The 17,206-nt window shown below is 47.7% G+C and overlaps 1 protein-coding gene across 2 annotated transcripts in view; it reads right to left on the bottom strand.

The window, feature by feature from the left end:
• Positions 1 to 9,100: 9,100 nt before the first annotated feature.
• Positions 9,101 to 17,206, bottom strand: part of PDE9A (phosphodiesterase 9A) — a 111,810-nt gene continuing 103,704 nt past the window's right edge. Inside the window, exons 14-19 of one of the 2 annotated variants that reach the window (XM_004452753.4) lie at positions 14,983 to 15,096; positions 14,575 to 14,679; positions 12,928 to 13,056; positions 11,969 to 12,064; positions 10,222 to 10,303; positions 9,101 to 9,335 (exon numbers count right to left, since the gene is read on the bottom strand). In XM_004452753.4, coding sequence (XP_004452810.2) covers positions 9,322 to 9,335; positions 10,222 to 10,303; positions 11,969 to 12,064; positions 12,928 to 13,056; positions 14,575 to 14,679; positions 14,983 to 15,096 — 540 coding nt within the window. In that variant the 3' untranslated portion in view covers positions 9,101 to 9,321. The remainder of the gene's footprint in view (positions 9,336 to 10,221; positions 10,304 to 11,968; positions 12,065 to 12,927; positions 13,057 to 14,574; positions 14,680 to 14,982; positions 15,097 to 17,206) is intronic. The other variant, XM_004452754.4, reaches the window with a different exon arrangement.

Genomic DNA, 17,206 nt, shown 5'->3' with positions numbered 1-17,206 from the left:
TCATAGACATTTCTGAATATTCTAAATATAGGATCATGTCATCTGTGAACAGTGAGAGTTTTATTTCCTCTTTTCTATTTAGATGCCTTTCAATTTTTCTTGTCTAATTGCTCTAGCTAGAACTTCTAGTGCAATGTTGAATAACAGTGGAGACTGTGGGCATCCTTGGCTCCTGATCTTGGAGGGAACATTTTCAAATTCTCCCCATTGAGTATGAGGTTGGGTGTAGGTTTTTCATATATGTCCCTTTTTCATACTGAGGAATTTTCCTTTCTTCCCTATCTTTCCAAGAGTTTTTGTCAAGAAAGGATGCTGGATTTTGTTGATTGCCTTTACTGCATCTATTGACAAGATCATGCATTTTTTTTTCCTTCAAGTTTTTAATGTGGTGTAGCACATTAATTTATTTTCTTATTGTATTAGTCAGCCAAAGGGTGCTGATGCAAGGTACCAGGAATCTGTTGGCCTTTATAAAGGGTATTTATTTTGGTAGAAGCTTGTAGTCACAAAGTCCTGAGGAGTCCAGCTCAAGGTACCATAAGAGGTACTTTCTCACCCAAAGTCATTCACCACGTGTTGAGGCAAGGTGGTGATGTCTGTGAAGGTTCAGCCTTCCCTCTTCCTCTTAAGGTTCTGTGGTCCCAGCTTCTTCCCATCTCAGCTGTAGGCTGGGATAAGGCTTATCTCTCTCCCCTGGGGCTCACTTCTTTCTGGGCTCAGCTGCTCTGTTCTCTTCACAAAGTCAGCTGTAGACTATCATCTCTCCTCCCTGAGCCTCTGCTGTGTCTAATGGAGCCATCTCTATTCCTCTGTGTACTCCTGTGTGCCTACTTCCATGTGAGGGTCTGTTTTATCAGCCCAAGGAGGCTGGGACTCAACACTGAGCTGCACTCTAATGACGTGGTTGAATCAAAGCCCTAATCTTACAATTTTATCGAACATCACAGCTGAGTCTAATACAATCAAAGGGTATCATGCCCAGAGAAACAGACCAGTTTACAAGCATAATCAATATTTCATTTTTGGAATTCATAAATAAGATCAAACTGCCACAACCTACATTTTGCATACCAGGAATAAATCTCACTTGGTCATGGTGTATAATTTTTAAGATGCTGTTGGATTCTATTTGCAAGCATTTTGTTGAGAATTTTTACATCTATGTTCATTAGAATGGTCTGCAATGTTATTTTCTTGTATTATCTTTATCTGGCTTTGGTATTTGGGTGAAGTTGGCTTCATAGAAAGTGTTGGGTAATTTCCCCCCCTTTTCAATTTTTTGGAAGAGTTTAAACAGGACTGATATTAATTCTTCTCAAAATGCTTGGTAGAACTCATCTGTGAAGCCATCTGGTCCTGGACTTTTCTTTGTTGGGAGATTTTTGATTACTCATTCAATATCTTGAAATGTGATTGTTGAGTTTTTGTATTTCTTATAGAGTCAATGTAGGTTGTTTGTGCATTTCTAGGAATTTGTCCATTTCATCTAAGTCATCTAGTTTATGGGCATACCGTTTTCTCGTAATATCCTCTTATGATGCTTTTTATTTCTGTGGGGTCAGTCATAACTTTCCCCCTTTCATTTCTGATTGTATTTATTTGCATCTTCTCTCTTTTTTCTTTGTTAGTCTAGTGAGGGGTTTGTCAATTTTATTGATTTTCTCAAAGAACCAACTGTTGGTATTGCTGATTTTCCCCATTTTTTTTTGTTCTCAATTTCATTTATTTCAGCTCTAATCTTTATTATTTCTTTCATTCTCCTTGTTTTGTGATTGATATATTGTTCTTTTTCTAGGTCTTTGGTTTTAGCTCTTTCTTCTTTTTTAATATAGGCATTTAGGGCTATAAACATCCCTCGCAACATTGCCTTCATTGTATTCCATAAGTTTTGATAAGTTGTGTTCTTTTTTTTTAAGATTTATTTTAAATTTATTTATCTTCCCTTCCCCTACCCAGTTGTCTGCTCTGTGTGTCCACTCACTGTGTGTTCTTCTGTGTCTGCTTGCATTCTTGTCAGCGGCACTGGGAATCTATGTCTCTTTTTGTTGTGTCATCTTGCTTTGTCAGCTCTCAGTGTGTGTGGTGCCACTTCTGGGTGGGCTGAGCCTTTTTCACATGGGACAGCTCTCCTTGCAGGGCGCACTCCTTGTGTGTGGGGCTCCCTTACATGGGGGACACCCCTGCATGGCATGGCACTCCTTGCGCACATCAGCATTGTGCATGGGCCAGCTCACCACATGGGTCAGGATGCCCTGGGTTTGAACCCTGGACCTCTCATATGGTAGACAGACGCTCTATCAGTTGAGCCAAATCTGCCTCCCCAGTTGTGTTCTTGTTTTCATTTGCCTCAATGTATTTGCTAATTTCTCTTAAAATTTCTTTTTAGACCCACTGTTGTTTAGGAGTGTCATTGTTTACTCTCCATGCCTTTGCAAATTTCCCCCTTTCCTATGTTGTATTGATTTCCGGTTTTATTCTGTTTGGTCTGAGAAGGTGATCTGCATAATTTCAAGCATTTTATATTTATTGAGACCTGTTTTGTGACCCAACATGTGATCGATCCTGGAGAAAGATCCACAAGCCCTTGAGAGGACTGTGTCACCTGCTGATCTGGGATGCAATGTTCTATATGAGTCTGTCAGGTCTAGCTTATTTATCATATTGTTCAAGTTCTCTGTTTCCTTGTTGATCTTCTGTCTAGTTGTTCTGTTTAATGATGTCAGTGGTGTGTTGAAGTCTCCAACTATTATTTCAGAAATGTCTATTTCTCCCTTCAATTTTGCCATAGTTTGCCTCATGTATTTGGGTACACTCTTTAGGATGCATAGATATTTATTATTTCTTCCTGGTGGATTGTTCTGTTTATTAATATATAATGGCCTGTATCATTTATAACATTTTTGCATTTAAATTATGTTCTGCTTAATATTAGTAAAGCTACCTCTGCTCTTTTATGGCTACTGTTTATATGGAGTCTCTTTTTCCAACCTTTTACGTTCAGGTGATTTTTATCTCTTGTAGGCAGCATATGCTTTGCTCATGTTATTATTATTATATTTTAAAATATGTATTTATTCCCCCCCCCCCCACCTTGTGGCTTGCTCCTTTTCTTTTGCTGTCTATTCTCTGTGTCCATTTGCTGCGTGTTTTTTCTGTATCTGCTTGTTTCCCTGTTGTTGGGTCATCTTGCTGTGCAAACTGTCCATGGTGCACAGGCCGTCAGCTCTCCATGGCACTTGGGCCAGCTTTGCCTTCACAAGGAGGCCCTGGGATGTGAACCCAGAACCTCCCATATGGTAGACGGGAGCCCAACTGATTGAGCCACAGCCGCTTCCCTGCTCATGTTATCTTTTATTCATTCTGTCAGGCTAAAGCTTTTGATTGGGGTGTTTAATTCATTCACATTCAATGATATTGCTGTAAAGGTATTATTTACTTCCACCATTTTATTCCTTGCTTTTCGTATGTCATATCTTATTTTTGTCTGTCTTTTGACTCTTTCAGTTATCCTTTCTGCTAGTCTTGCCTTCTACACTCTCCTCCAAGACTCTGTCTCCTGTCTTTTTTTTCTTTCAGGCCGTAAGTCTCCTTTAATGCTTCCTGTAAAGGCAGATTATTTTTTATTAACTCTTTTAGTTTATTTGTGTATATTTTAAACTCACCTTCATATCTGAAGGAAATTTTTTTTTTTTTTAAGATTTATTTATTTATTTAACCTCCCCCCCCCCGGTTGTCTGTTCTCTGTGTCTATATGCTGCGTCTTGTTTCTTTGTCCGCTTCTGTCGTCGTCAGTGGCACGGGAAGTGTGGGCGGCGCCATTCCTGGGCAGGCTGCACTTTCTTTCGTGCTGGGCAGCTCTCCTTACAGGGCGCACTCCTTGCACGTGGGGCTCCCCTACGCGGGGAACACCCCTGTGTGGCAGGGCACTTCTTGCGCACATCAGCACCGTGCATGGGCCAGCTCCACACAGGTCAAGGAGGCCCAGGGTTTGAACCGTGGACCTCCCATGTGGTAGACGGACGCCCTAACCACTGGGCCAAGTCCGTTTTCCCTCTGAAGGAAAATTTTGCCAGATAAAGAATTCTTGGCTGACAATTTTTCTCTGTCAATATCCTAATTGCATCATACCACTGTCTTCTTGTCTGCATTGTTTCTGATGAGAAACCCACACTAGTCTTACTGGGCATCCCTTGGATGTGATGGTTTGCTTTTCCCTTTCTGCTTTTAGAATTTTCTCTTTATCTTTGATGTTTGACATTCTGAGTAGTATGTGTCAGTGTGGGTCTATTTGGATTTATTCTGATTGGGGTATACTGTGCTTCTTGGACATGTAAATTCATTTCTTTTTTGAGAGTTGGGACATTTTTGGCCATTATTTCCTCAAATACTCTTTCTTCTCCTTTACCCTTCTCTTCTCCTTCTGGAGCTCCCATGATGTGTATGTTGCTGCGCTTCATGTTGTCATTCAACTCCCTGAGACCCCGCTCAGTTTTTCCCGTTCTTTTCTCTCTCTTCAGTTTCAGCTATTCTGTCTTCTGCATCACTCATTCTTTCTCCTATTGTTTCAAGTCTGCTTTTATATGCCTGTAATGGGTTTTTGATCTCACCTGCTGTGTCTTTCATTCCCATAAGTTCTATTATTTTTCTATTCAAGTTTTCAAATTCTTTGTGCTCATCCGGTGTCTTCTTGATGTCCTTTATCTTTCAGCCATATTGTCTTTCAACTCATTGATTTGATTTAGGAGATTTGTATGAAACACATTGATTTTTTTTTTTTAAAGATTTATTTATTTATTTAATTTCCCCCCCCTCCCCTGGTTGTCTGTTCTTAGTGTCTGTTTGCTGCGTCTTGTTTCTTTGTCTGCTTCTGTTGTCGTCAGCGGCACGGGAAGTGTGTGCGGCGCCATTCCTGGGCAGGCTGCTCTTTCTTTTCACGCTGGGCAGCTTTCCTCACGGGCACACTCCTTGCGCGTGGGGCTCCCCCACGCGGGGAACACCCTTGCGTGGCACGGCACTCCTTGCGCGCATCAGCGCTGCGCATGGCCAGCTCCACACAAGTCAAGGAGGCCCGGGGTTTGAACCGCGGACCTCCCATATGGTAGACGGACGCCCTAACCACTGGGCCAAAGTCCGTTTCCCTGAAACACATTGATTGTTGTCTAAAATCCTGTATCCCATCTGGGGCTTGGATCTATTTCTTTGCTTGGGCCATTTCTTTCATTTTCTTCATATGACTTGTAATTTTTTTTGCTGATATCTAGGCATCTGATTATGTTGGTGGGTTTACTCTGATATTCAATCTCTCTGTCTCTTGCCAACGGATTAGCAGTGTAAGGCTGTATGTTACTGCTATTCTTTGATTCTTGGTTCAACCTGTTCTAGGTCTTTGGAATTGTCCCTGGTAGTTCTTCACCAGGCCGTGGGCCCAGTAATGGCTTGCAGACCTGCTTCCAAGGGCCTCAGGGATGGAGACTGGAAAGGCCAGAAAAAGCCTCTCTTAACTTATTTATTTTTCCTCACATGTACTTCCTTGGTCCACCAGCAGATGGTGCTCTTTAACAGCCCTCTCAGTCAAACCCTGGTCAGAATGTTTTTGCTACAACACTGACCACAAAAATATCCAGAGGATCCTGCCTCAAGGCTATTGAGAGCCTCACAATTCAGACCTTGTCAGAGGCCGTTCTCCAGCCTTTGCCATCAGCTCCCTCCCTTTTCCCAGGTAGGAAATAATTCCACTTCCCTCTACGTGGGTGATTGAGAGGGTTGGAGTTCTTTTGTCCCCTGCCAGCTTCCAGGGCCGACAGTGGTGGCCCCACCTGGCCGGGAAGGGCTCGTGGGACACAGTGGACCAAATTTGTTGGCCAAACTTGAATCAGCCTTAGGCTGCATCCCTCTTTCTCCTGTTTCCTGGGGAAGTGGATCCCTGTGAGCTCCTCCGTCTGTAGTCACTGGCCACAGGCCAGCGAATTCAAAGACGTCTGCTCCAGGAGTGGGTGGCAGGGCACCAGCAGCTGTAGCTTTTACTCACGGTTCTCCCATCGAGATTCTTTTCCTTTGTCCCTTTCTCTTCTGGGTGGTGTCCAGCCTTCCCCTGGTGTCTTAAACCCAAGAACATTTTTCTCTAGGCCTTTTCTGACTGTTCTCTAGGAGAGAAGTTCTCTGGGAGAGAAGTGAGTTCTGTGTCTCTCTATTCTGCCATCTTCTGCAAAGGCTATTTTTATACCAGAGGTGATTGGAAAACGAACAGTTTCCACTGACAGGTATTTATGTGAGATTATTTTGTGAGTTTAGTATTTTCCCAATCTTTATATTGAATTGATTGCTTAGAACTTTAACATTCTTTTCTTCGCAAGCACAAATTTCTGATGCAGCTCGATTGACAATGCTAGCAGGCATTCCTAGCCTGCCACGTTGGCTTCAGATGTTACAAATAAAGGAAGATGTGGAAGGAACTTGTGGCCTGAGACATGATAGATAATAAGAAACAGGGCAGGATGGGGGTCATTTGGTCAAGGGGACACAACCAGGGTGTAGGCGACAGACATTTTTACTTACTTCTGTGAGATACAAACCACATCAAAACTGAAATCACAAGAGACCACACTGCCTTCTTGTTAGGCAGAGGGAGAACTTGGAGAGCAGAAGCCATATTCCTAAGGGCAGCACAATAACAGTGCTGAACTCTGTGGAGCACATTTGGGAGGGAGATTTCTCAGGGTTTATGAGATCTAGCCTTTGATGTATGCCGGGTATTAGCAGGAAGAATTATTGGGGGAAGAAAAACCATTGAAAACAGCATTTTAATGTTTCCTTGTATAAACAAGGTGATGAAGCTATAATCTTGAATACCAACTCTCGCTGGCTTGCAGGATGGTGCTAAGTTGAGCAGAGGCCAGCGCTATCTTTTGCAGACATTGTGTCCCTTTTGGTGGGAGGTGTCTTGATACAACGTGATTCATGCTGGACATCAGCACCCAGTAGCAGCAGGGTCTCCAGTCTCATTTTGGAAGCAACAGAGCATTGCTGTGTGTGTCTCCCAGCACATGGCTCGACTCTAAACTTTTTATCCTTTATGTTGTCTTAATGCTTATTGTCAGAAGGCTCACTTGGACATGCCGCAGCTGGGAGGTGGTGGCACTAGCCCACTCCAGAAGGGTTTCTGGTTCAGTGAGTTGTGCTGAGTAGGTGATGGTGCCTCTCCCGGTTGCCTTGAAGACCAGGAGATCTGTCTTCTTAGAGTTCCACCCCATTCTGCAAACTAGCTCTTCCTGCTGGATTTGTCCCCCATGGCTGGGAGGCTGCGTTACATGTCTGCCTCCCCTGCTGTAGCAAGAGCTCCTTTGGGGCAGCAACTGCATCTGACTCATCCCTATTCCTCCATTGCCTAGTATAGTCAATAGTTCAGCCAACAATTGTGGGGTGTTTCCTGGGGACTAGAGATTCCAGATACTGGGGGTGCAGGGAGACCAGGTCTCTGTCCTTGGAGTTTTGGTGCTGGCCTGTGAATAGAAGTGCTGGTGGGTGGGCTTCTGTGCAGCCTTAAAGGGAGGGGATGTGCCCCACGTGAGAGTGGATTCAGGGCGGAGCCTCCTTCTGCCTGCGCCCTGGGCTAGTGGGGTAAGAAATGAACTGCCACACAGCAGCACTTTGCGGGGAAACTGATGCTTCTGTCCCTGTTTATAAAAGAGACTGTTAGGAAACCAAGCCGGTGACACAGGCCACCGCGGGGACCGGGGCCATCCCAGAGGCTGCCAAGATGTTCTCTCCTTAGCAGCTTCTGTGCTTCGTGAGTTGTGGTTCCTGGGCTTGGAATCACCTAAACCTGTAGTGCGAGGAAATGTGTCGAAGTGCCTTAGTGTGTTTATGTATGTCATTATGTCTGAATGCGTGTGTGTAAGTGTGTGTGTGTGCACGTGTGAAATTCAATTAGGCAAGCATGGAGTTTGAAAAGGGTGTCGTCCAAAGTAATTTAGCAGATAGAAGGGGGTATGCTGTATGGTATGAAGAAGACTTTTGCCAATGGAGAAGATAAAACTTTTATATAGGATGACATGAAGGCTGAATTTTGGTTGTATTTTAGTCCCAATTGCCATATATACTGGTTTTGGGAGAATTAAAAAGAGAATAAAAAGAAAAAAATGAGAGAGGTAGAATTCAAGGTCCTTATTCACGTTGAGCTGGATTCAAGAAGAGACAGGAAATTTCACAAATTGGAAATTAACTATTCAAAGATGGGAAATAATATTCTGATATTCACCGGGAAGGAATAAATTCTCAGAGCAAATGAAGTGTTCACCAATGAGTTTTAAAGGTCAGTTCTTGAAACCTCTTCTTCCAGGATAGTTTGTCCCTAATAAGAAGGACATTTAGCGGTCATTGTCTTCTTCTTCTTAAAATATTTTTGCTTTTTATAAAGCAAGGATCTAGGAGACTAAAACATGCTAGTGGAGTCTGGGCGAGAGCTCAAGTGTGTGTGACACGAACAGGCAGGAACCGGAGCTCAACAGTGAACAGCCCAGAAGCTGTGCCTCGCTCTCTGCGTGCAGAGCCACCTGGAGCGTCCCCAATGCATGTGGACAATAAACCCCCTACAAAGGCAGGAGAAAAAGGGCATCTCTCCTCCTGGAGACAGAGATCCACAGACACGCTGAGCACACGTGTCTCCTCTCCTTATCTGATGGTTTATATGTGAGATCACCCGCTCCCTCTAAGTGAGCATCCGAGCTGCTGCTTGCACTTTCCTGCAGTCAAGCGCTGTTTGCATCCTGCATGAACCCCTTCTACACCCGCTGCGTACACAGTCCTACCAAATCGCCTCAACTCCTGCGTCTCCCTGCCCACACACGCCAAGGTCTCACGCGCTGCTCACAAACACAGGACACCTGGGGCCTGAGCTGTGCACGGGGCACCGTTCTGACATTTAATGCTGAATTTACATGGGCTGAAAGCATCAGATCACACAGTCAGTTTTTCTAAGATACATCTGCGAAAGAAGAACAGGGCCCTTTGTCTCCAGGTGAGAACGGGGAGAGTATTTCTGTGGATTACCAGAAGCAGCCCCAGGACACACAGCTCTACCAAAGAAAAAGTACAGTACCCGTTTCTGTATAAGAATATATTATTTAAAAGACAGTTTAAAAATAAAAATTCTGTACATCATTAAGAATCCCTTTTTTTCTGGTTTCAGTGAATAAAACAGTTCTTAGAAAACATGGTCTCGTGGTTCCAGGTACTCGGAGTGAACTTTTCTCTGCCTGGAGAACTCCCAGGAAGCTTTGCCCACCCGGTGCATAATCCCAGCCGGCAACTCGGCAGCTTTCTTCAGGTGCAGGCTGCTGGGAAAAAGAAAAGAGTTCCAGGTTTGGCTTTGCTGGAATGCAAAAGGTGGAGGCAACATCACAAAGGCCCCAGGATTACACGCAGTTTCAAGCAATGAGGTCACTGGCTATAGTGCTGAACACATGTAGGGAAAACAAAACAATTTGGTCCTTTCTTGTCATCATCGAAAAATATGCACTTAAATATTAAAAGCCAACCTTTACTGAGCACATCCTATGTACCAGACACCATGCTCATCTCATGGCTAAAACAACTATTAATCAGGATATTATAATCACTAGTTGAGATTCAGAGAGGTTGAGACACTTGTGCCTGCCACGCAGCTTAGGGTTAGCAAAACTCGGATTCAAAACAAGGTCTGTGGACTGTTGAGGTCTGTGAGGGCCTCCCTTTCAGGGCTAAAGCCCAGTTTCTCAGCCCTTTGTCTTGAATGCTTGGAGAGGTGCTCAAATTATCCTTTAGACATGTGTACGGTGGACCTTGTGGCGCAGAGGCTGAGCTGGCGGCTCTTGCGTTGTGAACTGGAGACTAAGCGCCAGCACGTGCTGAGCAAGGACGCCGACGCTGGAGAGGCACAGACCTCGCTTCTGAAGCCTGCGAGGGCTTCCACTATGCTCAAGAAGGGGAGGACATTCTCTTAGAGGGAATGCTCGTGCTAGCTCTGAGCCTTTCCTACGAACTACAGCACTTCTCCAAGGGATCTTTCAGAACCTAATTCCAATTATGATATACAACGGATGAAGTTTCACTTGAAAACATTCAGTAATTCAGCCTGTCACCCTCCCTTCCCTCTCCCTCCGTCCCTAGTACAGATTTTGTGTGTTCTCTACATTTTAGTCTAAACGACTATATGTATTGAGAAATGGTCAGAAACAGAATTACCTTCAGTTTTTTTCATGTCTTTTCTTTTTTCTCTTGATTTCTCAGTGTTCCCAGATGTCAGACTCTCAGTCTTTTTCTGTAACTAGACCAAGTGAACAGAAGGCAAACATCAGGTTCCAGGGAGTTGGCACATGAGTGTTCGCTTGTCTCTTTAAGAAGTTTCTGCCAACTGAAGATGCTAAAACGTGAAGTCCAGATGAGCACCCGAAACACACAAACTGTGAGCATTTCCGAGAAGGAGGTGTGTCCGAGTGCCCTGTCCTGTTACCTGAGGACCACCTGTGCATGCGTGGTCCAGTGGTCACCTGTACTCACGCTCAGTGCTCCTGGCCACCTTATAGCGCCCGGCAGGGGGTGGGGGGTGTCCACGGCTCGGACTGGGGCATGTCCACCTTCCTTTGGTGTCTGTCCTTCGAGGACAGGACAGCCCTTGGAGGTCCTAATGCTCCCACTGGCCAGCAGGGCTCAGCAGACCCCCAGGCTGGCACAGAAGGGAGCCAGAAGCTGCGCTCGCCCCCGTCGGGGAGCCTGGGCGATGGGCGCCCTCTGACTTATGTCTGTTGTCTGCGTAATTTGGTTTTTGGCTTCAGATGAAGCCCTTTCTATGACCTTCCGGTAGAAGAATCCAACTAGAGCGATCGGTGTTGCTGGCCCGGAGTGGCCGTCAGCTCGTGAGCATTTCCTGAGCACCTGCGGGGTGGCCAGCACCGGACAGGGAGAGGTGTGTGGACAGCGTGCACAGGGGTGAGGGAGACAGGGGCAGCAAAGGAAACAGCTGGAAAACAGCTCTGTGCTCCTGGAGTGTGGGGTGATAAGGGCTTGAGGAGCCCCAGGAGGGAAGACGGGGGCATGGGGCCCAAGTGCCTGGGGGAGACCTGCCTTGGCAAGTGGTGGAGAGTGGGTGGCCGCTGCAGAGAGGCGGGGTGTGTGCGTGCATGTGTGCATGTATATGTGCGTGCATGTGCATATGCATGTATGTGTGAGCATGCACGCACGCATGTGTGCATGTGGGAGCACACGTGCATGCGTGCATGTGTGTGTGTATGAGTGAGCTGCCGGCCACAGCCAGAATGGGGAGGAGTGAGCCAGCAGGGGGCTGTCCTAGCTGCCCCGGGGCCTCTGGAGAGGGGGTGCTGAGGGCGGCCGGGTCGCGGGGCTCGCGTGGTGCGCTCAGGGGGAGGGGCCTGTAACGCCAGTTTGTGTGCTTTGGGGTCCTGAATGCACCCAAAAGGCTCGTGGGGCTTCGTGGTCCAAGTCCTCCTCCTCCCTGAGCCGGCGACCTTGACCCTCTCTGGAAAACGACCTCAGTCCCCGCGGCCACCTAAAGCCAGGCCTGGCCTCCCTGACTGTGGCGAGGTGCCCAGGCGCCCGGTGGGCCGGCGGTCCACGCTCGGTCCCCGGGCTGCGGGGCGCCCCTTCCAGCACCCCCTCTCCACTGAAGGCGGCCAGCCTGGGGCGGGGAGGAGACGCAGGACTCAGGGCGGCCCTGAACTGCGCGGCCCCCGCCCCTGCGTCCCCTGTGCCCGCCGCGGACGCGGAGCCCTCAGGTGGGGGGACACAGCCGGGAGGCGCGATCGTTGAAGCCAGTTAGAGCCCTCGAGGGGCCTGGGTCTCTGGCCCGGCCACTGAGCATGGGGGGGGGCCGTCGGCTCTCCCCCGCCCTGCCCGCGTTCCCCAAATCCCCGCGGCAGGCAGGTGGAAGGGGGCGCGCCAGTTCACCTGCGCCCCAGGGGGAAGCCCACCTTACCTCCTTCGTGGCGTCGTCCACTTGCTTTAACTCCTCGTAACGGTCTCTGGATTCCCACAGAGGCTGCAGCATGAGCTCCTCGACCGCGGGGAAGAGCTAGGAGAGGCCAACGATTTCTTTAACATTCCATCATCCTTCCGGGGGGCGTCTCTTCCGACCTCAGGGGTCTGGGGGTCAACAGGAGAGCCTCCTCTGCTCAGGCCACACTTGCGGTGCCCCCGTTGGGGTGGCAGCAGCCTCCGGGGGACTGAGGCTCTGAAGCCAGTTCCCGGCCGCCCGTGGCCTTGGCGCCCGCTTCTGGCCGCCTGGTGGCCACTTCTCCCACAGATCTGGCCCCAACCCCCCTTACCCACCCCCTGCCTCCCTGTCGCTTTCGGTTCCGCTTGCTGACACCCCCGTGGCAGTGAGGCCATCCCCCGCGTGGCCCCCAGCCCCCCACAGTCCCCGCACTCCAGCCTTGGGGTCCTCGTCACCCCGGCTCGGTGGTTCTGTGCAGGACACTCCCTCTGTCCACCCTGCCGCCCAGCGGACGTTCGCTTGTCTCAGGGGCTGCCGCCCCCCCCCCCCACGGAGCCTCCCCTGCCCCCTCCCACCCCTGCCCCCTCCCACCCCTGCCCCTCTCAACCCAGCTCACCCCGCTCTGTCTGCCCCAAATGCTTTGTGCGCTTTCGAGTCACATCTCTGCCTCCCGCCGGGGGTGCTGAGGCTGGGGGCCCCCGCGTGGCATCGCTGCCCACAGGTGTGTGAGGGCACCTGCGCGCATGCGTGTGCGTACATGTTGCATGCATATATGTACAACACACACAGGCACCCATGTTCCTGCGCGTATGCACGCATGTGTGCAGCTGCCTGCTTGTGTGTGTGCATGTGCAGGTGACTGCACGCGTGTGCTCGTGTCTTCGGATGTGTGCATCTATTTCTCACGTCACGTGCTCTGGTGCCTGGTGACAGGGGCTCACCTTCGTCACCGTTTCGAACATCGGGATCAGGACGAAGTTGATGAAGCCGATCTGGGCGGTGGCCTTGGTCACTTTGTCTCGGTCCATGAAGGGGGCCACAGGAAGGCCCTCCGACTTCTCGCGGTCGCTCTGCGGGGGATGCAGCCGGCAGCGCGATTAAAAATAGAAGTGTCCCCGGAGACCCCGACGACCACTGTGCACGGAGGAAGGAGAGCCCGGGCGGACGAGCCTACGGGCAGCCAAACCAGCTCTAGGGAGCGCCGCAAGAGCAAGGAGAGGGTGACGCGGCAGCGCTGAGCCGGCGCCAAGGGGCGCACCCGGCTGGCGCGGTCAGCACGGGGCTGGGGGAGGCGGGGGACCCCTGAAGGCGCCAGGGCCGCCCGGCGGCAGAGGCGGCCTGCGGAGCTCTCCTGGCTTCTCTCGGGCTGACCGGCTCTTCTACTTAGCGGCTTCTGTGCTTTCCAATACTTTCCGTTTCAGGCCGACTGGGTCTTGTGTGTCTCATCTTCCCGCGGCTGCACTCCCAGCCTGACCTACACGGTCCCACCCAACCCGAGGCCCTCCTGCCGCCACGGTTCTCGCTTCTTGACTTTTAGGCAGCGGGTCTGGCAAGCCCACCCCCAACAGCGGCCTGATTAGTCATCCCAGGTGGCAGTTCCACTACACCCACTTTTCATCTTTTTTTTTTTTTATGAGTTCCTGAAAAGGTCTTTTTTTTTTTTTTTTTAAGATACATAGATCACAAAAAAAGTGACATTAAAAAATATAAGAGGGGAAGCGGACTTGGCCCAGTGGTTAGGGCGTCCACCTACCACATGGGAGGTCCACGGTTCAAACCCTGGGCCTCCTTGACTCGTGTGCAGCTGGCCCACACACAAGGAGTGCCGTGCCACGCAGGGGTGTCCCCTGCGTAGGGGAGCCCCACGCGCAAGGAGGGCGCCCCCTAAGGAGAGCCGCCCAGCGCGAAAGAAAGTGCAGCCTGCCCAGGAATGGTGCCACATACACAGAGCTGACACAGCAAGATGACGCAACAAAAAGAGACACAGATTCCCAGTGCTGCTGCTAAGAATAGAAGCAGTTACAGAAGAACACACAGTGAATGGACACAGAGAGCAGACAACTGGGGGGAAGGGGAGAGAAATAAATAAAAATAAAAAATAAACCTTAAAAAAAAATATATATATATATATATATAAGAGGTTCCCAAAAATTCCACCCCCCCCACTCCTCCCATTTCAACAACCTCTTTCATCAGCGTGGCCCATTCATTGCATTTGGTGAATACATCTTGGAGCACTGCTGCACTGCATGGGTAATAGTTTACATTGTAGTTTACACTCTCCCCAGTCCATTCAGTGGGTTATGGCAGGCTATATAATGGCCAGCATCTGTCCCTGCAGTATCATGTAGGACAACTCCAAGTCCAGAAAATGCCCCCACATCACACCTCTTCTTCCCTGTCCCCGCCCTCAGCCACTTACAACTACTTCATGTCTGATATCACCTGGAGCGAAGGCTTTTGTGCACACTGGTGAATTGTTTGCCGCTGGCACACTAGTTCATCCTGACACACCCTTTCAAACGTGAACCCCTGTGCAATGGGGCTAACGAGTGATGTGAGTTTTGATACCTTTGCAGTGCTCTTACCTGCATGAAGTACTCTTCTAATAAACAGTCCACCCAAGGCTCGGCCACTTCCATGGGGCGGACCTCATTAGAGATATCACAGCATTTTATCAAAATCATCTTCAGCTGAAAGAAGAGGTTTTAGAATTAGGCAAGGTTGTTTTTGTCTGGAAACCAGTGTAAGATGAATAGCTCTTGCCTGTTCTCTCCATCGAATAAATGAGATGGAGAAATGGGACATTGCCACCCGAAGGGCAGCTTTGTCTGGAGATGGGGCCCCACGTGGGGGAAGGACTGGGACCTGGTAAACCAGCTTTGTTGACACCGCAGTCCAAGGCAAGGGGAAAAAGTTTGGTTTCTTGGTTTCTGACCTGGATGGTATGACTCATTCGAGCGATGCCCCCCAAAATACGAAACAAACCTACTTACAAGGGTCATGTGCTCCTCATTGCTGTAGTCAAAATTCTCCATTTTTTCTTTGAAAGCATCCATAATTTCTGCATGCCTTGCCATGTCAGTGGCCAAGATTAATGTAATTATCCCCTAGAAAATGAAAGAAGAAAGCATTACTGGTGGCATAATCCCAGAAAGCATTTCAAAAATGCCCGCTGTGTCCAGAGCCCCTGGCATACATTGTTTCAGTTTGCCCTCACGCCAATTCTGTGCAGAAGGATCGTGGTCCTAACTTTAATAGATAAAGATGCTGAGACTTGAGGAGGTGCAGGACCTTGCAGAGGCTGAGGGTGCACGGCAGCAGGTGTGGCGCTGCTGACCTCAGGTGTGTGCTCGTGACCCAGCTTTGCGGTAGCCTCAGGGAAGGAGGCAGCACAGCTGCGGGCCGGCAGGGACCACGAACCTGTAGTTCATCAGCCTTGCGCTGTCCTCACTTGTGTGAAATCTAGCAGAGTTTTGCTAAAGACAGAGTTTCCCCTAGATTTAGTTCCTTCCAGGTCTTTTGGAGGTTTGTGACTCATTTTTTAAGAGTATTTTTTCTACTATCTAACTGGAATGTGATTATATTGTACATATGGCTTGAGAATGATCAAAATCAGGTCTTTTGGAGGTCTGACTCATTTTCTAAGACTTTTTAAAATTATATAACTGGTAGGTGATTATATGTATACATGTGGCTTGAAAATGATCAAAATCAATAGAGAATAGCATTCTGTTAGTTAATGTAAATGAGAATGCAATGAGTTTTTAAAATGTACATATTTCATTATCTTGTAACTAAATATATTGATTTAGGACAAGTAATAATTCAAACCCAAACCTGTCCATCCATCCATCCATCCATCATCCACCCATCCACGCATCCATAACCCATCATTCATCCAACATCCATCATCCATTATCCATACATCCATCATCCATCATCCATCATCCATACATCCATCATCCATACATCCATACAGCCATCATCCATCATCCATACATCCATCACCTATCATCCATCATCCATACATCCATCATCCATCATCCATACATCCATCTTCCATCATCCATACATCCATCATCCATCATCCACAATCCATACATCCATCATCCTTGCTGTCATCATCCATCATCCATGTATTCATGCATTTATCATCTGTTCATCCATCCATCCATCATCCATCTATATATCAATGCATCCAACATCTATTGATCTATTGATAGAGCCATCTATCATCCATCCATCATCTAACCATCATCCAGTCATCCATCTATCCATCTATTTATTCCACCAACAATTACAGAACACGTTTGTGCCAGGTACAGTGTTCTACTTTCCCAGGAAAATAGAACCATAAGCACCAAGTACAAAACCCAAATCAGTCAATATAGGTAACCTCATAATCTCAAAAGTCTTGGGGGTTTGGAGCCATATACCCCAGAAAAAACATGTTCTTAAACTTTATCCATTCTTGTGGGTGTGAACTCATGTAAGCAGGTCCTTGGATGAGGTCATTTCAGTCAAGGTATGGACCAGCCCAATCGGTATGGGTCTTATTTCTATTACTGGAGTCCTTTGTTAGCAGATGAAATTCAGACAAGAGAGAGAGAAAACCACAGGGAGTAGACAGAAGCTGAAAATCAACGTAACCTGGAAAAGAAGGAAGAGGTCAGGACAGGCCACCATGTGCACTGCCATGTGGCAAAGGAGTCCAGGATTGCGCACAGCCAGCCCCAGAATCCAGTCTTCAGGAAGAAAGCATTACACTGAAAAGGTCTTGATTTTGAATTTTTCCTAGTCTCAAAATCATGGGCTAATAAATTCTTATTGTTTAAGCTAACCTATTGCATGGTATTTGCTTTAGCAACAAGGAAACTAAAACAGGTGGCATCACTGGCATTTTGAATTATGCAAGTAAAATTTTTTTTTATTAGAGAAGTTGTGGATTTACAGAAAAATTGTGCCTAAAATATAGACTTCCCATATACCACCCTATTATTAGCATCTTGCATTAGTGTGGTACATTTGTTACAACTGATTGATAGCACATTTTTATAATTGTACTATTAATTCTAGTTCATAGCTTATCTTAGGTTCATTGTTTGTGTTAAAAGTTTTTTAATCTAGTAACACAAAAACAACCTAAAATTTCCCCTTTTAACCCACTCAAATGCATAACTCAGTGCTATTATGTTCACACTGTTGTGCTACCATTAC

This window comes from Dasypus novemcinctus, chromosome 4 (genome assembly GCF_030445035.2).
Source record: "Dasypus novemcinctus isolate mDasNov1 chromosome 4, mDasNov1.1.hap2, whole genome shotgun sequence".
Taxonomy (NCBI): Eukaryota; Metazoa; Chordata; class Mammalia; order Cingulata; family Dasypodidae; genus Dasypus; species Dasypus novemcinctus.
The sequence above is the reverse complement of the archived record's forward strand: the minus strand, read 5'-3'. Positions and strand labels throughout refer to the sequence as shown.